At 44.5% G+C, this 24540-nt stretch overlaps 1 protein-coding gene across 1 annotated transcript in view; it reads left to right on the top strand.

Moving 5' to 3' along the window:
• FTSJ3 (FtsJ RNA 2'-O-methyltransferase 3) overlaps nt 1-24540 on the top strand; it is a 134937-nt gene that overhangs the window by 107825 nt on the left and 2572 nt on the right. Inside the window, exons 15-18 of the mRNA XM_078779544.1 lie at nt 389-482; nt 4658-4748; nt 20261-20376; nt 20660-20762. Coding sequence (XP_078635670.1) covers nt 389-482; nt 4658-4748; nt 20261-20376; nt 20660-20762 — 404 coding nt within the window. The remainder of the gene's footprint in view (nt 1-388; nt 483-4657; nt 4749-20260; nt 20377-20659; nt 20763-24540) is intronic.

The raw sequence follows: 24540 nt of genomic DNA, 5'->3' as shown, positions 1-24540 counted from the left end.
CCCCATTCCCCTCCCCTCCCCCCCGTTCCCCTCCCCTCCCCCCCGTTCCCCTCCCCTCCCCTCCCCCCCGTTCCCCTCCCCCCGTTCCCCTCCCCCCGTTCCCCTCCCTTCCCCTCCCCCCCGTTCCCCTCCCCTCCCCTCCCCCCCGTTCCCCTCCCCTCCCCTCCCCCGCCCGGCAATGCCGGGTACTTCTGCTAGTATATATATATATATATATATATACATATATGTGTCCGTGTGAACAAGAGAGAGACAAAATTGTGAGGAACAGAAATGAAAAAAAAGGTGTGCGTGTGCGTACGTGCTGGCCCATTTTATGCTGAACTTCTGTTGTTGTCCCATGTGAAACTAGGTATTTTTTGATATGTAAAACTTGTTTTCTTGGCAGGATATATTTTCTGGGGTTGGAAGTGAGAAGGATGATGCCGTGGAGATACAGCTAACAAAAGAGGTTTACAGCAAAAAGATCAACAATGAAAAAGGTGGGACCAGGGAACCTGTATTACTTGGACCTATCCTATTACACAATGAAAAGGTGTGATCGAGGAATGCTTATTAGTCGGCCCTATCCTATCGTGCACCTTGCCTGTGTGAGATGTTTGATTCAACCTCTTCAAATTTATTTCTTTTCCTTCCCGCACTCCCATCATTCCGAATTTCCGAGCTGTTTCTTGGAGCTGGCTGGAACTTTCGGAATAAAATTTTGCATCAACAATGTGAATTGAAAGAATGTGGTGTTGACATAGTTTTTTGACCTTGACCTAATTACAAAGGTTATGACCTAATTACAGACATTTTAACATTCTTTACCATAACTTAACTAAGGTTTGTCCGATCAAAACAAAATTACCCTATAGATAGCCGAGACCAAGCTGCATTTAAAGTTTATTTACGTCCACTCGCCCCGGTCACTCCACTCGCTCGCCCCAGTCTCGCCCGCTCCAGTTGCAAGCCTCGCTCACACGTGAACGCCAGGGAGGAGAATCCATGGCGCTCCAACGTTCGTCGTCCAGCAGGTAATTCGCGGTTCGTAAAAGGAAATGGTCCAAACGGGGTGAAAGGCAATGGCAGAAGGAAGGTCTGGGAAAGGCAGAAACCAAAGCGAGGCGAAAGTCGAGACGGAGATCCGGGCAGGATGGATCCAGGAACGAGAAGGGCAAAATGTCCACTTGCCCGTAGTTTTACCGCCCGGGCCCTGATGTCACCGGCGCTTCTCCTCCAATCAGCGCGTCGCTTGTTGCGTCCTCCTTCGCGCCCTCCACGCCGACTGGCCGAATGTTCGTGCCTTTCTCACTGATTGGCCGAGGTGTCATCGGTCGGTGGCCAATCAGTGTGCCGCTCCTTCACCTTCCTTACCCCCAAACACGGGGAAGCTTTTTGTCCCTTCCCCGACCAATCACACGTTCTCCTGGGTGTGGCTATTGCTTGCCTTGCACGATGTTTGTCCTCCATGGCGCCGTTGTACGCGGCCGCCTCCTGCTTGTCTTTCCGGTTTGTTTTATCGTCAGTCATTGTAAGGGGGGGGATTTAATCAATGTGGTGCACTAATGGGCCTATCTAATGTCTATGGGGTGTATTGTCATAAGGGACACCGGGATGTTCACAGAGGGAACGACACACATTGGAGTTAGCATATTCCCTACAACTACTTAACATGCCCCACCCCCTCGTGGCAGGGACGAAGACGCACTTAATCCGACATACGGGCTACAGGTCCTCTACTTATTTACATCGATGTGGTTCTAGCTACCCACGACAGACGAAGCATGATATCTACACAGATCTACCTAGATCTAGATATTCCCCCTACCCCAAATTCATAACAATACTACAACAAAATACTTTGCTAAATCATGATTGTATTGAACTATTGTCAAACCAGCCCATTGTCATCATCTGTTCACTTTCGGATTCGGAGCAGCTCGGTATCGAGCCAATTTCAAAAGCATAATTTTATTGAGGAATTTATGAAACCTGCTTACTTATCTTACAACATCTGCTGGGACCCCAAAACGTTCGACAGAAGGTTTGACGGGGCTAGCCCTAAAACTGAGGGAGTAGTTTAGGGACGGACGGACGGACGAACAGACAGTGAGACACTGCTGTTTTAGAATACATCCATATATTTACCATATAAAAGTGTGTTTGTGTATTTGTTTGTCTGTCCCCCTTCATAATGGTCGGTTTTAAAGGCTTTGAGTAGCACTTTATAAGGGGTTTGAGTGGGGTTTTAATGGGCAGTCTTTGAACATAACTGTGTGTCCACCGGTTAAAAGACTCCTGCGCAAAATACCGCAAGGACTCAGAAGACCCCAAGTGCCCAGAAGAAGACCCAAACAGACCCCAATGACCTAATGAACCCTGAAGACCCAAAATACCCTTGAAGACCCAAAATACCCAAACTACCCCAAGGACCTCAAGGACCCAAATGACCGAAAATACCCCCAAAGACCTTTAAAAACCAAAAATACCCAAAAGACCCCAAGACCCAAAATTCCCCAAAGACCCCAAATGACCAAAAACGGAAAAGACCCTGAAGAACCAAAAGCCCCTTAAAGACCATGAGGACCCAAACGACTCCACAAACTGAAAAGACCCAAAATACCCCAAAGACCAAAAACACCCAAAAACGGAAAAGACCCTGAAGAACCAAAAGACCCCGAAGACCCTGAAGACCCAAAATACATCGGAGACCCTTAAAGACCCAAAATACTTTGAAGTCGCAACAACAACAACAACATGCATTTTAACAGCCATTTTCCCTACTAGAGCGGGGGTTAGCCTTGCGGTCCCCATGACAATCTTCTCCATTTTGCCCTATTTTCTGCATCTCTCCTTGTTAACCCCCTTGCCCGCATTTCTTCTTCCACCATCTTTAGCCAAGTCTTTCTCGGTCTTCCCCGTCCTCTACTTCCTTCTACATTCATTTCCATCATTCTTCTCAACCAGTCACTTTCATCCTTCCTCAACACATGACCAAACCATCTCAACCTGTTTCTCTTCACAGCATCCATCACAGGCTCTATTCCCATTATCTTTCGCAATTCATCATTTGTCTTCCTCTCTCTCAACGATACTCCGCACATCCACCGAACCATTCGCATTTCCACCCTTTCCAACCTTCGTTGCTGCTCTACGTTCATTACCCATGTCTCGCTCCCATAAATCATATTACTTCTCACACATGCAGCATACACCTTTGAAGTCGCAAATGATCCAAAAGACCTAAAATACCACAAAGACTCTTAAATACCCTGAAGATCCAGAGGACCGAAAATACCTGAGGACCTCCAAAGACTCAAATCTCCCAAAAGACTGAGGACCCAAAAGACCCCAATAACCTAAAATACTCAAATGACCCAAATACCCTAAGGAATCAGAAGACCCAAGAGACATAAAAGACGCCGAAGACACAAAAAACCCAAGGATGCAAAAGACCCCGAGTACCCAAAAGACCCAAATGACCCAGAGGACCAAAAACACCCCGGGGACCAATAAGACCCCGAGGACTCAGGAGACCCAAAAGAAGAGTAATTACATCTCTTCAAATTTGAACTGCAGACGGTGGTTTTCAAATAGTCTCAAGGGCGGTGAACAGAAGCGTTAAAAAAAAAAAGAACAATACGTACAAGGTGGAAGGAGGTGGAATTCGCTGATGTGCAATGTGTGCAGAGTAAAACGAGTGTTCATTTACATCGACAGGACGTCTCGTAACTAAAAGAGATAAAAGCACACCTGATGCTCGGCCGATGCTTCAGACTGGAATTCAGTGCCCTCGAATAAACTTTTCCAACCTGTCATTTTCTATACTCGTGTGTGTGTGCTTCTGTGTGTGTTTGTGTGTGTGTGTGTGTGTGTGTGTGTGTGTGTGTGTGTGTGTGTGTGTGTGTGTGTGTGTGTGTGTGTGTGTGTGTGTGTGTGTGTGTGTGTGTGTGTGTGTGTGTGTGTGTGTGTTTCTGTGTGCGTTTCTGTGTGTGTGTGCGTGTGCGTGTGTATCTGTGTGTGCGTGTGTCTGTGCCTTAACTTTTTTTTGTACCATTTGAGCTTTTGTCATCAAATTTTCAACAAAGCATTATGAGAACATGGAGAAGACAAATTGATAATTTGGTCTAAGGTCAAAGGTCATCTTCACATAAAATCGTCAATTTTCATCCGATTGACCTGAAATTTTAAGAATTTGTAATTTGGCTAACTGAATTGGTTCACCAATCAAAAGCTGGAAGCCGATTGTTTTTTTTTTTGTTTTTTTTGTATCGATCAAATGGTCGAAGGTCAAGGTTGCATAAAATCTTCAAATTTCATCCGATTGACCTGAAATTTTAAGAATCTGCATGTTGGATCACTAATTGGTTCACAAATCAAAAACTGGAAAGCAATTGGTTTTTGTTTGATCATAAGGTCAAAGGCCTCGATTGCATAACATCGTCAATTTTCATCCGATTGACTTTAAATTTCACTCACTCGCACATTCACTCACTCACTGACTTACCTACTCTGACACTGCTCTATCGCATAAGCTCACTGGACTAATGTCCAGGTGAGCTAAAAATGCATCTTTTAACCAAAGAAACGGTTTTCATGTGCATGGAAGATGCTGAACTGTCAATTGAATTGTATTGTATTGGTGTGTGTGTGCTGTGGTTGTATTGTTCGACAGACGGTAAAATGCAGGCTGGGGAGGTGGTGAGTGGAGCTACAGGTCCCGAGGATGGTGTGGTTCCTGCCGACGATGACAGCGGTCTTGAAAGGTTGGCGAAAGTAGTCCACAGAGTTGTTTTTCAGGACCAGATAGTTGTGAATTTTGTGAAAGTACTAATAACTAGAAAAAGTAAGTATTAATAATTCCCACCCCTTTCCCTCCCTACTCCCATCCCAACACCCTCCCTCTGGACTTCTACGCCACCCCTTCCCTTCCCTCGTCCTTCCGGCCCCTCTCCCTCTGAACTCTATCTAAATAGAATAAAGATATATCCAGCTGCCATGCTCCTCCCTCCCCCCAACCCCCCACCTCCCACCACCATCTCAAATGAAGCTATGATCTTATCAAATGAGCACATTTTAGGCTGTTTACATGTTAACAACCATAATTGGTGATGTAATAGCTAGAGGGTCCGCTCAGAGTCTGGGAGGTCAGTACTTCAAACTCCGACCGAGTCATGCCAAAGACTTCACAAATGGTAGTGCTGCTTTCTTGACATTCAGCATTGAAAAGGATAGAGCATGGACATGGACAAAGCAAGGCTGGGAAGGTAATGGCAAACCACCCAGTTTGACCTTGGCCAATAAACTGCCTTGGTCGCACCGTTACTGACAAATTGGAAAAAGTAAAACTTGTCATGTGTATAATTTTATTTTTTTCAAAGCAGTGATGTTGCACTTGCATCTGGACTGACTTGAGTCGACCCGAGTCCACTTTTTGGAGGAATAGGACTCGCACTCGACTCTTCAGGACCCGGATTCGAATCTTGAATGCCAAGAACTCGGACTCGGCCTGATTCTGGCCCGAGTCCAGCAAACTTTGGTGTACAGTAAAACTTTTAGGGTACAGTAGAAATAAAAAGTGCATAGTAAAGCTTTTAGTATACAGCAGCAAGAACCCAAACGTACAGTAATCAGGCCCAATTGGTTTCCTGCCAAAACCCAATTGGTTTCCCAGGTGATTATAAAAGATTAACAGAGAGATTTCAACAATCCTGCAGATAACCCCGAAAAAAAAAACTACATTTTCCGTACGGTTATAAGAATGAGGTTTTGGAGTGTAAAAAATAAACTGGGAACGAGCCATCTATTTATACACTGCCTTAAGCGATTTTGATTAAACTATGTTGAAAAAATATGTATAATAAACATAGATATTACCAAACTTTACATCGTTGCACTTGTAAACACAAAAAATATGATTACGTGTTTTGAAAAAACAATTAAAATAAGCAATTATATCTCGCTCCTGATTGACTAAGATGATGCCTTTCATCTGCATTATTATTTGAGCTAGAACTTCAAAATTTGGTCTGCTTAACTGCAAATGCTACCTTGAGGAAGTGTTAAAATCTGAGTATCATAGCGTCTCGGGAATGAAAACTACAGCGTGTTGATAGGGTTACGATGAGGGTTTTTCATATTTGATTTTGTTTGGAGAAAAAAAAACATATCACAGTCTGAAGATGGGAATGTGAAATCTGACCAAACCTGAAGGAATTAGAGCGAAAATAAGGGTTATGAACACTCAATGGTTCGGGTTATTCACTTTTTATTGTTTTTTAAAACAAGTCATACCGTGGTGTGCAGGAGATTGCTGTGATTACAGAAAATGGTCCGAATGTGAAATCAGACAAATACATTGAGGTTGACTGAAAATAAGGGTTTGGGTACGGTTAGCGTTATTAACTTTTTATTGTTTTTTAAACAAATCACCATGGTGTGCAGGAGATTGCTGTGATTACAGAAAATGGTTGGAATGTCAAATCGGACAAATACATTGAGGTTGACTGAAAATAAGGGTTAGGGTACGGTTAGCGTTATTAACTTTTTATTGTTTTTTAAACAAATCACCATGGTGTGCAGGAGATTGCTGTGATTACAGAAAATGGTTGGAATGTCAAATCGGACAAATACATTGAGGTTGACTGAAAATAAGGGTTAGGGTACGGTTAGCGTTATTAATTTTTTATTGGTTTTTTAAACAAATCACCATGGTGTGCAGGAGATTGCTGTGATTACAGAAAATGGTTGGAATGTCAAATCAGACAAATACATTGAGGTTGGCTGAAAATAAGGGTTAGGGTACGGTTAGCGTTATTAACTTTTTATTGTTTTTTAAACAAATCACCATGGTGTGCAGGAGATTGCTGTGATTACAGAAAATGGTTGGAATGTCAAATCGGACAAATACATTGAGGTTGACTGAAAATAAGGGTTAGGGTACGGTTAGCGTTATTAATTTTTTATTGGTTTTTAAAACAAATCACCATGGTGTGCAGGAGATTGCTGTGATTACAGAAAATGGTTGGAATGTCAAATCAGACAAATACATTGAGGTTGGCTGAAAATAAGGGTTTGGGTACGGTTAGCGTTATTAATTTTTTATTGGTTTTTTTAACAAATCACCATGGTGTGCAGGAGATTGCTGTGATTACAGAAAATGGTTGGAATGTCAAATCGGACAAATACATTGAGGTTGACTGAAAATAAGGGTTAGGGTACGGTTAGCGTTATTAATTTTTTATTGGTTTTTTAAACAAATCACCGTGGTGTGCAGGAGATTGCTGTGATTACAGAAAATGGTTGGAATGTCAAATCAGACAAATACATTGAGGTTGGCTGAAAATAAGGGTTTGGGTACGGTTAGCGTTATTAATTTTTTATTGTTTTTTAAACAAATCACCATGGTGTGCAGGAGATTGCTGTGATTACAGAAAATGGTTGGAATGTCAAATCGGACAAATACATTGAGGTTGACTGAAAATAAGGGTTAGGGTACGGTTCGGGTTATGAATTTTTATTTTTTTTATTTTTAAACAAGTCATATCATGGTGTGCCGGAGATTGATGTGATTACAGAAAATGGTCGGAATGTGAAATTGAACCAAACCGTAAATGAATTGGAGCGAAAAAAGAAGCAGAAAAGCTCAGTTTCAAACACTATTTCTGGATAAAATAAGCTTCCAAATCCGCTAAATAAGGTCAGAATCGTTTTCCTCCACTAAAACTAACCCATAATGTTTGTTGCAATATTATTTATTTTAAAAACACTTTTCAAAATTGCATTTGGAAAACCAGAGTTATATTTCTTTGTGCAAAGTTTATTGCATTTTTTGCCACATTTTTGTCGAAATCGACTTCTTTATTTGAACTCGCTGAGTCGTGAAACTTAGCATGTAAGAAGGTAATTGTTATTTTTATGCCTCCACCGACGAAGTCGCCGGAGGCATTCTGTTTTCGGGTTGTCCGTCTGTCCGTCCGTACGGGCTAACCCTCGTTTTTCTCAGCAACCGTATGTCCGATTGAGACAAAACTTTCAGGGTAGGAGTGACACCATGCAGAATGTTTTTATGATAATTGTGATGTCATAGGTCACGTGGTATGGCAGCCATATTGGATTAAAAACAAATAATTATAATATTATTTCATGGAAACCACCAAATGGAAAAATTTGAAACTTGGCACATTCTCGAGTACTCCCAAATGGGGAACAAAAGCATGATAATGATATCATAGGTGAAGTTGTATAACAGGCAAAAATGTTTGAATCGAATTCCTTATCCTAAAAATCTGAAATTGCATACATTTGATCTATGACCCATTTGTATTGAAATATTAAATTTATGACATCATAGGTCACATGGTTTGGCAGCCATATTGGATTGAAGGAAAATACTAAATAATTATAATTATCTCTGAAACCGCGCACCCTATCAATGCGAAATTTTACAAATATCATCCAACAGCACTGTTACATATAGTTTGAAAATTATGATGTCGTAGGTCACGTGGTTTGTCAGCCATCTTGGATAGAAAAACGAACCTTATCCGATCAACGTGACACTTCACAAACGTGATCCCCTACCCATGCATATGTCGAGTATACATTGTTTAAGGTCATATGGCATGTGGGGTGGCAGCCATATTAGCTTGAAAGCCGATATTTAAAAAAATCCCTTCTCTGAAACTGCTTCACCGATCGATGTGAAACCTGTCCATGTCTGGTAAAAATGTGATACTTGAGAACAGCTGAAGGGATTTAAATCAAACTTGTTTATTTTTAGGACAGTGAACGATGGCATCTACCTATTGGTGGACTATGCGGAGGCATATTGGCGACAGTCGCATTGTTCTAGTTTATGTACGAAATGTTGATATATATATATATATATATATATATATATATATATATATATATATATATATATATATATATAAAATATTTGCATTAAGTATGTAATTTGTTTGGTTTATTAAAGCAGTGAGTAATAATGGAGCACTCTTTTCTATTTTATTTTAAAGTCCTTAGCCATTATTTGATATTTTATGGTACCAATGGTTAATGTATAAGCGTGACATCTGTCATATTACCCAAAATGTTACTTTTGTTGACTATAAAGCACTTTAAAATACGTGTACTCTTTAGATGAAATGCAGAGTCATTTCTCCTTTAATCACGCAATAAACTTTAATTAGGCTTCCCCTGCATGTAATGTAGAGGAATACCTATTATATTTATTCCTAGAGTTTTTCTTATTCTTTCTCCCCACCGGCCACCATTTCAAGGTCCGAAAACTTTTAAATTGATGTTCTCTGCAACTGCTGGTCCAATTGCCACAAAATTTTCAACAAATGATTGGCCAGACCTGTATAAGTTTTACTGATAATTTTGTCATATATCACGTGGTATGGGCGCCATCTTGGAAAACCCAAATAAATTTGCCCCCTGTATCTCCGAAATGGCTCAATGGAAAAAATTGAATCGTAACTCATTTTAAAGAGCTGAAATGGGACCAAAAAATGTTCATTTAGGGTATTAAAAGTGCTAGTGTTATGATGTTAGAATTTGACAAATAGAGCCACGAATATATTTTTTGTCCATGACCTAAGTGAAAATAAAATTCAGAGTGCCAAATTTTTTGGATGTGATGTCACGTGGTTCGGTCGCCATATTGTTTTTCGTGAAAAACACTAAAAACTCTTTTTTCCCAAAACGGCTGAACAGATAGAGCCCAAAATTTGCATGCATTATCACAAACCCATGATGAACTAAGGGTTCAGCGACCATGACTGCATAGGTCACATGGTTTAAGAGTTATGAAGTTTTGAAGACAACAACAACAGGCATTTTAAGGCCATTTTCCCTGCAAGAGCAGGGGTTAGCCTTGCGGTCCCCATGACGATGTTCTCCATTTTGCCCTATTTTCTGCATCTCCCCTTGTTAACCCCCTTGCCCGCATTTCTTCTTCGACCATCTTTAGCCAAGTCTTTCTCGGTCTTCCCCGTCCTCTACTTCCTTCTACATTAATTTATATCACTCTTCTCAACCTTACTTACTGCGTCGAGCTTGCTCGGCATTCCATGACACGTTTCTTCCATTCATCTCTGTCACTCATGGCATTAGGTAGTTCGTTAACCAGACACCCAGTATCATTTGTAAGCTGATCGATATATGTTTTCGCAGGTCTCCCTGGTGCCTGTTTGCCGTGAGTTGGTAACCAAAGTAAAACATCGCTTGCGAGCTCATCTTTGTTTCTCCAGCAGTGCCCAGCGAATCTTGATCTGCGTTGACGTATGGTTACACTGATTGGTGGGATTTTTGCATACAATTCATATTTTGTGGGGTGCTCTTTCCATGAGATGTTAAGGGCTGCTCTGAGCATGCGAGTGTATGCACCATCCAGGGCCTTTTCTAGTGATGATGTCAAGGTCCATGTAATTGCCCCATATACAAGAACTGATTCAACAGCTGCTCAAAAGAAGTTCATGACTGCATAGGTCACATGGTTTAAGAGTTATGAAGTTTTGAAGACAACAACAACAACAACAGGCATTTTAAGGCCATTTTCCCTGCAAGAGCAGGGGTTAGCCTTGCGGTCCCTATGACGATGTTCTCCATTTCATCCTCCCTCAACACATGACCAAGCCATCTCAACCTGTTTCTCTTCACAGCATCCATCACAGGCTCTATTCCCATCATCTTTCGCAATTCATCATTTGTCTTCCTCTCTCTCAACGATACTCCACACATCCACCGAACCATTTGCATTTCCACCCTTTCCAGCCTTCGTTGCTGCTCTACGTTCATTACCCATGTCTCGCTCCCATAAATCATAACACTTCTCACACATGCAGCATACACCTTTCCCTTCAGCTTCAACGACACTCCCCTCCTCGTCAGCACTCCACTCAGTTCCCGAAACCTCTTCCATGCACATCTCACTCGAGCAACCGTTGCCGAGTCTCATCCACCTTCTCCATTCAGCATGTCTCCTAGGTAACAAAATGTTTTCACACCTTCCAGCTTCATGCCGTCTCCAAGATCCAACTCAACATTTCCTCCATCTGCAGCTCCCTCTGTGCACACCTTACACTTGAATGTAGCTGCCACACTGGTTAATGACCCTCTCAAACCACTACATTTTTGATGAACCCACTCAGCGCACATTGGACATTGAATGGAATTCACTCCAACACCCTTCCTGCACACAGCACACGGCCACTTCCCAGTTCTTTCCACCTCACCACATGCTTTACCACTTGCCATTACCTTCGTTTTTCCGATATTCACCTTCAGACCTTTTGTCTCCATACATTCCTTCCACTTGTTCATCTTCTCCTTCAGTCCATCCATACTTTCTGCAATCAACATCAGATCACCTGCATACAACAACTCCCACGGTAAACCCTCCTTTATGTTCTGAGCCAGAACCTCCATGACAGCTACAAATAGTAGTGGACTTAGTACCGACCCCTGATGCACTCCCACCTTCACCTCAAACTCACCACTGTTCCCGTCCTTCGTCCTTACAGCTGTGCGCGCTCTTTTGTACATTGCCATCACTACTCTGATCAACCATTCCTCCACTCCTAACTTCCTCAATGCCCATGTCACTACTTCATGTGGAACCCTATCGAATGCTTTCTCCAGATCAACAAACCCAAGAAACAACTTCTTCCTCCTCTCCATGTACTTCTCCTGCAACTGCCTCACAATAAAAAGCACGTCTGTCGTTCCTCTTCCTAGCATAAATCCAAACTGCATTTCGTCAATCTTCACTTTCTTCCTTATCCTCCTCTCCAACACCCTTTCCAATACCTTCATTCCATGCTCCAATAACTTTATCGCTCGGTACGAGCCACACTCTAGAGGGTCACCTTTCCCCTTGTATAGAGGGATGAGGGTACTCAGTTCCCAACCCACTGGAATGCGGCCTTCTTTCACCACCAGATTGCAGATCTCTGTCATTCTCTTCACAGAACTTCACTTCACAAAAGAGAACCATGACGTTTTGAAGGATAAACTTTAAAACCTATCTCCTCCCTCATTTTTGATGATACCGAGTGTAAACTTGACACATGTCCCACATGCCGGGAAGCTCAAATGGACTTTTGGAATTTGCGTTGTCACATGGTTTGGCATCAATGAATAATTTAATGAAGATCTTAAAAATCCTCTCTTGAACCGCTGCATTAATTGACCTGAAACTTTCAAGTAATGTTGCTGTCATCAAGGGGAATAAGTGTTTAAAATCTCAACATCATTGGTTGTTGTACGGTCTGCAAGCCAGAAGTTATTGTCGGAAGAAGAAACTACATTTTTTTTCTCCTCGGGCCATTTGAACGATTTTACCACTGCCATTTTTCAGATTTATTTCCTTTAAAAATCATTTTCTCTGCAGTCGTTGGACCAATTGACAGGAAATTTTCACCACAGGAGCACCTCCGCCTGTGGAATCTTTCAATGGTAATTATGACATCATAGGTCACGTGGTACGGGCACCATCTTGAAAAACGTTGCACCTCCATATCTCCAAAAGTGCTACGTAGAAAAGATTGAGACATGGCTCATTGTAAAGAACTCCATGGGGAATAAAATATGTTAATGATGTCATCGGTGTCTCCATTATGACGTCATAATTCGACAAGTAAAAAACTTCATCGATCAAGATGAAATTTCTTGAGCATCATCTTGGTATAAATAATTTATATGCAATTATTGATGCATCTGCAATTATTGATGCAGAAAAAAAAAGAAGTCATCGGTCGCGTTTCGGCCGCCATATTGTTTTAAAAGAAAAGCCTTAAAAATCACTAAAAACACATTTTCTCAAACGGCTGAACACATTGAGGCCAAACTTTGCATGCATGATGGCCTACCCATGACGAACAAAAAGTTAAGCGACCATGACATCATGGATCACATGGTTTGGGAGCTATTATTTTTTGAAACATAAACCTTTAAAACCTATCTTCTCCCTCATTTTTGAACATATTGAGTGGAAACTTCAGAAATATGTTCCACATGTCTGGATGCTAAAATGGTCTTTTGGAATTTCCGATAGGTCACATGATTTGGCAGCAATAAAAAATTCAATGGGAATTTTAAAATCCTTCTGTCTTGAACCGCTTCATTGATCGATGTGAATCTTTAAAGTAATGCAGATGTCATCAAGCGGAATAAGTGTATAAAATTTCAACATGATCGGTTGTTCAGTCTGGAAGGTAGAATTTGTTAATGTGTGAAGAAGAAGAAACTGTACATTTTATCTTCTCCAGCCATGTGACTTTTCAGTGTTTTTTTTTTTTGTTTTTTTTTGTTGTATACTGAATCGAGGCTCGTGAAAGAGCTAAATTCCACAAACAAATCAACCAGACGAACAAAACATACAAAAGGAGGGAGCGGAAGACAAGATGGGGAGAGGAGGGGAAACACACAAACACAACACCTGAGAGCAAGGAGAAGCGCAGGAGGGAGAGGGCCTGGGGGGAGGAGGCGTGGGAAGCGGGGGGGGGGGGGGGGGAGAGGTATAAAACACAAGGAGACCAAAGACTTCCAGGACAGAAGTTGGTATTTCAAAAAAGTGTAGGATTTGGGGTGAAATTAGCGGTGGTAGAAAAGATCAAGGTTTTGGATGGGGGAAGATAAGAGATGGTGGTGAACAGCTGTTTTAAAGACCTGGAGGGAGGATTGGGATTGAAGAGAGTGAGCGAGTTTGTTCCAGAGGCGGGAGAAAAGAGGAATGAAGGAGTGAAGGTGAGCAGAAAGTCTTGATTTTGGCAGTTTAACCATAAGAGGGTTGCAGGCAGATCTTGTGTGACCTGAAGGAATATTTGGGGGACAGAGCCCAGAGAGAGCTGGGGGGGCAAGGCCAGAGAGGAGTCGGTAGAAGACAGAAAGACCACCAACCTGCCTGCGGTGAGTGAGTGAAAGGCCCTTGGAGTTAGCTTCATCGTGGGAGTTTCCAATGATTCTGAATGCTTTGGTTTCAACAGCGTGAAGACGAGCTAGGTGTGAGGCAGGAGCACCAGCCCAGAGGGGAGAGCAGTATTCCATTGAGCTGCGGCTGAAAGCCTTGTATGTGGTGAGGAGCTCAGGTGTGCCAAGGAAGGACTTCGCATGACGGAGGATGCCCAGTCGGCGACTGGCTTTGGAGGCCAGATTTGAAATGTGGTTTTCCCAGGAAAGATCATGGCAGATAGTGAGACCCAAAAGCTTGAGTGACAGAACTTCTTGGAGAGGATTATTCAGAAAGTGGATGGGAGGGTTGTCCAGTCGGTCTTTTCGGAGAGACATCGTAAGAGTGTGAGATTTGTCAGGATTGAAAGACATGTTCCACTTGTTTGCCCAGTCTGTGATTTTGTCCAGGTATGCAGAGAGTGAGGAGGCTGCAGACTGCCGATCTGAGGGATGAGGAATGGAGCGACAGAGAGTAGAGTCGTCAGCAAAGAGATAGAGAGGATTTTCAAGAGAGTCAGAGAGATCATTGATGAAGACCAGAAAAAGCACAGGGCCCAGGACACTGCCTTGGGGAATTCCAGCCTGAACGGGAAGAGGAGATGAGAGAAACCCATTCAGGGCCACACGTTGACTACGACTAGAGAGGAAGTCCGCCAGCCATGCGTGGAGATTTCCATGGATACCAAAGGAGGAGAGTTTGGTGAGTAGAGCGGGGTGCCAGACCGTATCGAAGGCACGTGATATGTCAAGGGAGACAGCTCTAATTTCCTGTTTGGTATTGAGGACCTCCATCCATTGTTGAGAAAGCAGAAGCAGCATGTCCAGAGTAGAGTGACCAGGTCTGAAACCAAATTGATGGTCAGAGATCAAGCCATTGGAGAAGAGGAAAGATTTCATATCTGAAGCAATGATGGATTCCATGACTTTGCTGATAATTGGGAGAAGGCTAATTGGTCTGTCGTTGCTAGGATCTGTTTTTGCACCTTTTTTGTGCAAAGCGGTGATGTTGGCTGATTTCCAAGCAGATGGCAGATGACCTTGAGCAAAAGAGAGGGTGAAGAGAACAGAGAGAGGGAGTGAAAGAGCGGAAGAACATGATTTTAGGACCCGTGGGCTGATGCCGTCAGGACCAGTTGCAGAATCATAGTTGAGGGTTGACAGAAACTTTTCCACCTTGTCAGGAGGAAAGGACACAGAGTCCAGGAGCAGCTGGGTGCGACTGGGTACAGTGGGTACAGAGAGGGATGGGTTTGGGACCCAAGATTTAGAGGCAAACACAGAGTTGAGGCATTCAGCTTTTTCACGTGCGGAGTCAGCCGTGTAGCCGTTTGAGGTGAGGGAGGGGATGAAGGGGGAACAAACACCAGAAACAGATTTGACCAGATGCCACCAGGATTTGGAAGAGGGAGACAGATAAGAGAGTTCGGTCTTGAGATCGGAGAGATATTGTTTCCTGGCTCTCCTGAGGGTGGACACACACTTGTTTCGGGCTTTGTGAAAGGAAATGAGATTTCCTTCCGTTGGATTTGCTTTCCAGGAGACGAAAGCAAGTTGTTTCTGGGCAATAGCCTCAACACAAGATTCCGTGTACCATGGATGGGAGGAAGGGTATGACAACTGAAGACGAGATGGGATAAATCTGTGCATGAGAGAGAGCAATTTATTTTGGAAGAATTCCCAGGATGAGTTGATGTCAGAGGCGGTAGAGATGGGAGACCAGTCCAGATGATTGATGGCTGCTTGAAGACTGTGCCAGTTGACCTGAGTGAAATGCCAGACTCGTCGACGCTGAGGAGGCTCTCTGAGAATGGTCAGAGAGATGTCCACTTTGACAAGCACATGATCAGATGAGCCCATTGGAGCAGAAGTAGAGCAGCAGACATTTTCAGGAAAGTTAGGCAGAACCAAGTCCAGAAGAGAAGATGCTCCGTTGACTGAGATCCGAGTCGGGAAATTGACAGATTGTGTCAGTCCCAGTGAGTCGCAGAAGTCCTTTGCTGAAGAGCCATGGCTGGTGAGAGAGGTACCCACACCCAGCCAACTGGCATGGTGACAATTGAAATCACCACATATGAGGAAGAGAGAGTTGGGATGGGTAGATAGAAGTTGGTCCATATTATCAGACAGCGAGATGTAGATGGACTCATCACTGTTTGGTGGACGGTACAACACACACATGAACAAAAGGTGGGAGCGAAGGGGAAGCCGTAGCCAAAGGTATTCCTGGGGGTGAGGTGGAGAGAGGGCAGTGCAGGGCGAGTGAGGAAGAGAGTTTTTGATAAAGATAGCAACCCCACCTCCAGGACGAGGCTCAGGTCTATCATACCGGAGGAGGGAGTAACCTGGGAGAGATACCAAGGAATCAGAGACATCATGAAGGAGGAAAGTTTCTGTGAAGCAGATCACGTCTGGTTTGTCAGAAGCAACCTGTATGGAGAGATCAGTCAAGTTTGAGCGAAGGCCCCGGATGTTTGAGGTCCATACTGTTAAAGAAGAGGAAGGGGGAGCATCGGATACAGAACGGGGGGAGTGGTAGGGTAAGATGTGGAAGAGGAGGAAGAGGTAGGGAGAGCTGTTGAAGGTGTGTCCGAGATTTCAGAATAGCTTGGAGAAAGGGAAGAATGGTGCGGTCAAAAGGTTTGATGGTAATTGGGTGAGGCACAGTGAGGTGTTATTTGAGGAGGGTGAAGAGTGAGGCAGAAGGTTGAGGGAGATGAAGGTGAAAGTTGGAAGGGGGAAGAAGCGGGGAGGACGCTTTGAGGAGGAGGGGTGAGAGGGGAGTCTAGGAGGAGCGAGGGAGAGTCTCGGAGGGGAGGGGTGTGGGGGGAGTTTAGGAGGGAAGGGGCAAGGGGGGAGATTTGAAAGGGATGGGTAATGGGGAAGATTTGGAGGGGCCAGGGGGAAGATTTGAAAGAGATGGGTGATGGGGATGATTTGGAGGGGAGGGGCAAGGGTGTAGATTTAGAGGGGAGGGGTGATGGGGAAGTTTTGGAGGGGAGGGGTGATGGGGAAGTTTTGGAGGGGAGGGGTGATGGGGAAGTTTTGGAGGGGAGGGGTGATGGGGAAGTTTTGGAGGGGAGGGGTGATGGGGAAGTTTTGGAGGGGAGGGGTGATGGGGAAGTTTTGGAGGGAAGGGGTGATGGGGAAGATTTAGAGGGGAGGGGCATGGGGGAATATTTTAAAGAGATGGGTGATGGGGAAGATTTGGGGTGGAGGGGTGATGGGGAATAATTTGGAGGGGAGGGGTGAGATTGGATTTTGAAAAGTGTACGATTAATGGGAAACGAACATTTATTGCAAAATGAGTTTCTTGAGACCTTCGAGTCAAAAATACGTTTGAGGACGCTGAAGGATGGGTGGAGTGCTGGAGAGTTTAGGGAATGTATGAAAGAGGCACTGTAAGAGATGGAATTTTTTTTTGGAATGAATAGATTTGGTGAGCAAGTCGAAAGCATCCTTTTATAGAAGAAGAAGAAAAAGGTGTTATAGTATATGACAGAATTCAGTTCTTCAGGGGACAGATTAAACATTTTTTAACAACGTGATCAGTGATCATGAACAACGTGGTCGAAGAACGAACGAACAAATAAGAACGAACAAACGGATAAGAACAGAGAAGGGAATAATTATTATTATTATTTTTTTGGAGGAGATTTTAAAACAAGGAAGTATGGGGGTGAAAAGACCGGGAAAAACAGAGACCGAAAGTAATTGCAGCGCGATTGAAGAACCGCTGAGACAAAAACAAAGCCTCAAGCCAAGGTCGGACACGGTAGCCTACTACACTAGGCCTCAGAATATGCGACACGAACTAACCGACGATTCTGTACACAGGTATGAAAAACCAACACCGAGAATCCTATTAAAGACACGCCAATAGGTACATACACCGAAAGAAAGATACAGTTTCGACAAAAACATAATTGTGAAAAATTACTTAACTTCGAAAGCGTGCGCGCATGGACAGCTTTGAAGAGACGTCAAAACGTTGGTTGCATCACAGTGGGGTTGCGTCAAAGCGGGGTTCCCTCAAAGCTTGGTTGCGTCAAAGCTTGGTTGTATTAAAGTGGGGATGTATTAAAGCAGGGATGTATGAAAGCGGGGTTGTATGAAAGCGGGGTTGTCACAAAGCGGGGTTGTATCAAAGCGAGGTTGTATCAAAGCGGGGTTGTATCAAAGCGGGTTTGTATCCAAAGCGGGGTTGTATACAAAGCGGGGTTGTAACAAAGCGGGGTTGTAACAAAGCGGGGTTGTATCAAAGCGGGGTTGCATCAAAGCGAGGTTGCATCAAAGCGAGGTTGCATCAAAGCGAGGTTGCATCAAAGCGAGGTTGCATCAAAGCGAGGTTGCATCAAAGCGAGGTTGCATCAAAGCGAGGTTGCATCAAAGCGAGGTTGCATCAAAGCGAGGTTGCATCAAAGCGAGGTTGCTAAGCGAGGTTGCATCAAAGCGAGGTTGCATCAAAGCGAGGTTGCATCAAAGCGAGGTTGCGTCAAAGCGAGGTTGCGTCAAAGCGAGGTTGCGTCAAAGCGGGGTTGCGTCAAAGCGGGGTTGCGTCAAAGCGGGGTTGCGTCAAAGCGGGGTTGCGTCAAAGCGGGGTTGCGTCAAAGCTTGGTTGCGTCAAAGCTTGGTTGCGTCAAAGCTTGGTTGCGTCAAAGCTTGGTTGCGTCAAAGCTTGGTTGCGTCAAAGCTTGGTTGCGTCAAAGCTTGGTTGCGTCAAAGCTTGGTTGCGTCAAAGCTTGGTTGCGTCAAAGCTTGGTTGCGTCAAAGCTTGGTTGCGTCAAAGCTTGGTTGCGTCAAAGCTTGGTTGCGTCAAAGCGGGGTTCTGTCAAAGCTTGGTTGCGTCAAAGCTTGGTTGCGTCAAAGCTTGGTTGCGTCAAAGCGGGGTGGCGTCAAAGCGGGGTGGCGTCAAAGCGGGGTGGCGTCAAAGCGGGGTGGCGTCAAAGCGGGGTGGCGTCAAAGCGGGGACGCGTCAAAGCGGGGACGCGTCAAAGCGGGGACGCGTCAAAGCGGGGACGCGTCAAAGCGGGGACGCGTCAAAGCGGGGACACGTCAAAGCAGAAAGGCTGAGGAAACCGGGCATCACTGCCAGTCGTTATAGAGCGCTGGAGCGCTGGCGGTGGGACTTCTTGGGACTGTCCACTGCAGAATCCCACACGGCACCGATGTTGGCTTGGCTCTTGGTTACTGATGCTGGCCTGTCACTGTTGCCCTTGCTCTGGTTGTGCACTGTACCCTTGTGCTAAAAATGTTTCACAATATGTTGAATGGCACAATTTGTGGGTCCATCACTTGTGCTGAGGTCGTATTTCCGGCAGAACCTCTGGCGGGTATCTACATATGATTTCGTCTCGTACCACAGAGCCACCACTCTTTTTATCTGCTCCACTGTCAAAGGCATAGTTGAGCTACGGAGCTAAAAATCCCAGGGAAGAAATACCACGATAACACCACCAAACCATGAAAAGGAAAACCGTATAGGTCAAAAAACAAAGAAATGGCAGGAAATCAAAGTTGTATCAATCTTTTTGAAACACCCTGCATATAGTTTATCCTTTTGTTACATTATTAAAAGGGACACTAAACCACCTTTAGAGGCCATTAATTGAAGTATATATTAAAGTATATATTGCAACTCAATTGAAATAAAACAAGCGTTACGCCGAGGTCCCCCGTCGGTGAAGTGATGTGAGTTGACAAAGTGGAAAATGCAAGGCGGCCATCTTGGATTTTGACGTGGCGACCCAATTTTCAATAGCGGTCTTCCTTATGCCTGGATACACCCACTGTACCCACAAGGGACACTACAGACTGATAATGTTAAGATGTGATCAGCGATGCGATAAAACGTCAAAACTATACATTTTAGCATTTGTTTGATTCTGATTTGTACTCGGACCAGGTGGACTCGACTACAACACTGCTTCAAACCCCACTGATGTGTGACAATATAAGAATGTGCGAAAGCATCACTTTCACACGGCTTGAGTGGAGATGTGTGGTTAAGACTTTTCCAGAACGATCCAATTTACTCGTTTCATTTGGGAAGGAGCTGTGATGTGAAGGATGAATTGTGTTTAGAATGCCGTGCAGGAACAAAAAACATTTGTAAAGAACATTTTGGTTTGAAGGAAGAAAGTCTGATATGATCCGAAACCAGAACCAAGCCGTGAATTTGTAATTATCCAGTAATGTACTTTTCCCCGACGTTCTCCAAATGAATTGTACTCCGAGAGACTCGGCACGTTCCTTTGAACTCCATTTTGGATGCAGTGCGCGACTGAATCTATAATGGAACGAATGTGGCCTTTTCTTGCAGTGAGGGGACCGACGATGAACGCGAGAGACTGACCGAAGCTGTGCGAGTGGTGAAGGGCTACAAACGAGACTGGAAAAATGCGGAGCTACAGCTTGCACCGGCAGAGAAACATATGGGTTAAAATTCATTTTTCTTTCTTGCATTTTCATCTTGGGTGATCCATCTGTGTTATCTCCATTCAGCACAACGGAAATGATTACCAAATCTGTTCAATTTCACCAAATCCTTGTCCTCACAATCTTTTTTTTTATTGCTCATTCTATTCGACATGTTCTCTCAACCTGTTCCTTCAAGGACCTTTTCTTTATCAGCTTGAATGAGATTTTCTTTCATCTTGATCACGTGTAAGAGGGTTTGGTGGAGCATTGAATTAAATGCTTTGCGTGTCCTTTCTTGCAGTTAGAAAGGTGAGAATCCTCGATGCAGAGGGACTGGCTCTTGGCACCGTGATTGCAACTTCGAGAAGAAGGACTCGAGACCTTATCAATAACTCCTTCAATAGGTTAGTATCTGCTTTCATTATGTTATTGTGGAATGCCTATGGTTACCATGATTGGCTTTTGGGGTCAGGGTAAAGAAGATTACTTCTACACTCTGCCCTACAGACCCGTATACATCTGCTACGACAATTTGAATGTTGATTTGAGTAATAGACACAGGTAGCTTTCACACTTCACGAGGTGGAATTTTGAAAAACAGGGCATAACCGGTGAACGACCATGTTTCAAAATGGCTGCCACATGGCCGTCGACCACCAAGAAGTGCATGCAAGTTTTGATGTAAACATTTTAAAAGAATGGTTTTGAGTCTATAATGGGGGTTTAGGAATGCTGAATACAATGGGTTTGTTGAAAATTATTTTTGACCTTGCCTAGTTATTGAAATTCAAGATGGCTGCCCATAGCAACCAGGTGAAATTTTCCATCGTCATAACTTCAAAACTATTTGACCAAGAGGGATAAATGAGGTCTTTCCCCACTAAATCAACGTTGCCTGATTTATTGAAGGGGTTTTCATGGTTCCTATGGCAAATGTTCATATTAAAACCATATACATTTCTAAAACCAAAAATGTCTAATAAATGTCTTTAAATATCGTACACATTAATTTCTGTTAATTTTGACTCTCGGCTACATCAAAACACATTTATTTAATATGATGCTCTCAATTTCGTGGGAAATATACCTCGTTCATCCCTCCAGGTCAAATAGTTTGTGAGTTATGACAGTGGGAAAATTTGACATACAGACTTGGCATTTAATATGGAATATTTTTTTTTCCTTGACTTGGGTTTACTTTCTGAACTCAGTATATCAATCTGGTGAGTTTATTTTACCCTTCGGTGATGTCTTTGTTGAAAGAACCATGTCACTGATTGTCTTTCGCAGCAAGAAGTCAATAACAGGATTATATCACAGGTGGCGTGACAAAATGTAAGGACAGGTACATTTGACGACTGGCTTCACAATCAGGTATATAAGGGTTGTTGCGTTCTGTATTAGTGGAAAACAACTGCTGCACGTCTACAAAAGTTATTGCCGCTTCCTCTGGAGATGGTCCGTCAACTTGACAGTGCTGTTGTCATGGAGTGGTGGCTTTACGAAATTCTGGCATGAAACAGCGTGCTATTGCTCGGCAGTATGGCATCACTCAAGGTCAGGTGTCAAAGATCCTGAAACGAAATGCTCAGAGGGGTGTCCCTACTCCAATACCGAGGCCAGGACATCCACGCAGAACCACAAGGAGAGATGATCGCCAGCTGCACCGGTTAGTCTGCAATGGCCGTACCAAGTCAGCTAATCGGCTTAGGGCTGAGTGGCAGCAACTGACAAATGTGCCTGTATCCAGAAGGCGAGTAAACCAACGACTGGTTCAAGCAGGCTATCGTGGCAGGCGTCCCCTGAGAAAGCCACGCCTGACCAGACAACACAGCCAGCGCCGATTGCAGTGGGCCAGAGAGCACCGTCAATGGCAGATAGGACACTGGAATCGCGGGACCTTCAGTGACGAGTCTAGATTTCTGCTCTATCGTCAAGATGGCCGCGTCCGAGTGCGCAGACAAGTGCATGAAGCCCACAACGAAGATTGTATAATGCCAAGAGCCAAAGCTGGAGGTGGTGGGGTGACCGTTTGGGCTGCTTTTCATTCAGGGGGCAAAACTGACCTGGTTGTTCTGAATGGAAACCTGAACCAGTTCAAGTACAGGGCCCTTCTGGAAGAAACATTGCTTCCATTTGCTCGTGCAGCCTTTCGAGGAAACTTTGTCTTCCAAGATGACAATGCACGGCCTCATCGTGCTCGCATGATCCAACACTTTCTTGCTGACCGTGGTGTAGAGCATATGGAGTGGCCTGCCATGTCTCCAGATATGAATCCGAAAGAGAACTTGTGGGCAGAATTAACGTGTCAAATCGACAACTTGGACCAGCAGCCGCCCTCTGTGCGTGAATTGCAGCAGGCTATTGTCACTGCATGGCAAGCGATTCCTGTCCAAACCTTGGCAAATCTCGTGAGCAGCATGCCTCGATGTGTACGTGCTCTCCTGAATGCTCGTGGGGGTTACACGAAGTACTGAACTGTAATTTTACTGTCCGTAATCCCAGTCATAATTTAGCTTTTGTTTTTGTTGAAAAAAAATTTGGCTAATGGGCAAAATAAAGAGATACTTCTGGAAAACGTACAGAGGTTTAACACAGTACTGTCCGTGAATTGAGTTCGATATCAGTTTACATCACTTTCAAGGATCAATTTATTTGCTTCGAAATGTCAAATGTGGTTTTTGTTTCTTTTAAAGGTCACATCAACAAAATCTAGAATAATTTAAACATAATTCCAATGAACTTTTGGTTCTAAGTCATCTTGAAAAGTAAGTTCACCCCCACAAAAAAAATATTCCATATTAAATGCCAAGTCTGTAGTTGCTATGGGCTGCCGTCTTGGATTTCTGGTGACCTTGACCTCAGGCAATCTTGAAACCCCCTTCAATGAATCGGGCAACCTTAATTTAGTGGGGAAAGATACCTCATTTATCCCTCTAGGTGAAATAGTTTCTGAATTTTGACAGTGGGAAAATTTCACCTGGTCGCTATGGCCAGCCATCTTGAATTTCAGTAACTAGGTATCTTCAAAAATCATTGTCAACAAACCCATTGTATTCGGCATATGTAAAAACCCATTAAAGACAACAAAAACATTCTTTTACAATGTTTACATCAAAACCTGTGTGCATTTATTGGTGGTCAACGGCCATGTGGCAGCCACTTTGAAACATGGCCGTTCCCCGGTTATGCCCAATTTTTCAAAATTCCACCTTGTGAAGTTTTAAAGCTACCTGTGTCTATTAGGCAGGCTCTGGACTCGGCAAGGGCCTTTCACTGAGAGAGTAGTTAATGCAGGGAATGGTCTCACTGGAAAGGTAGTGGCAGCAGAATGACCCAGACAGGTTTAAATTTGAATTAGATAGGCAGGTGTCATCAAACATTGGAAATAGAGTGGTGTGGGGATATCGGCATGACTTGAAGGTAGCTTGTGTGTGGATAGGCTGCTTGCAGGTCCCTCCTCTGCTTGCGGGTACCTCCTCCGCTTGCGGGTCCCTCCTCTGCTTGTGGGTCCCTCCTCTGCTTGTTGGTCCCTCCTCTGCTTGCGGGTCCCTCCTCTGCTTGCGGGTCCCTCCTCTGCTTGCGGGTCCCTCCTCTGCTTGCGGGTCCCTCCTCTGCTTGCGGGTCCCTCCTCTGCTTGCGGGTCTCTCCTCTGCTTGCGGGTCCCTCCTCTGCTTGCGGGTCCCTCCTCTGCTTGCGGGTCCCTCCTCTGCTTGCGGGTCCCTCCTCTGCTTGCGGGTCCCTCCTCTGCTTGCGGGTCCCTCCTCTGCTTGCGGGTCCCTCCTCTGCTTGCGGGTTCCTCCTCTGCTTGCGGGTCCCTCCTCTGCTTGCGGGTCCCTCCTCTGCTTGCGGGTCCCTTCTCTGCTTGCGGGTCCCTCCTCTGCTTGCGGGTCCCCCCTCTGCTTGTGGGTCCCTCCTCTGCTTGCGGGGGTCTCCTCTGCTTGCGGGTCCCTCCTCTGCTTGCGGGTCCCTCCTCTGCTTGCGGGTTCCTCCTCTGCTTGCGGGTTCCTCCTCTGCTTGCGGGTCTCTCCTCTGCTTGCGGGTCCCTCCTCTGCTTGCGGGTCCCTCCTCTGCTTGCGGGTCCCTCCTCTGCTTGCGGGTCCCTCCTCTGCTTGCGGGTCCCTCCTCTGGTTGCGGATCCTCCTCTGCTTGCGGGTTCCTCCTCTGCTTGCGGGTCCCTCC

Source organism: Myxine glutinosa, chromosome 6 (genome assembly GCF_964187855.1).
Source record: "Myxine glutinosa chromosome 6, kmMyxGlut1.1, whole genome shotgun sequence".
NCBI classification, from domain to species: Eukaryota; Metazoa; Chordata; class Myxini; order Myxiniformes; family Myxinidae; genus Myxine; species Myxine glutinosa.
Note: the sequence above shows the minus strand (reverse complement) of the source record. Positions and strands in the feature narration are given on the sequence as shown.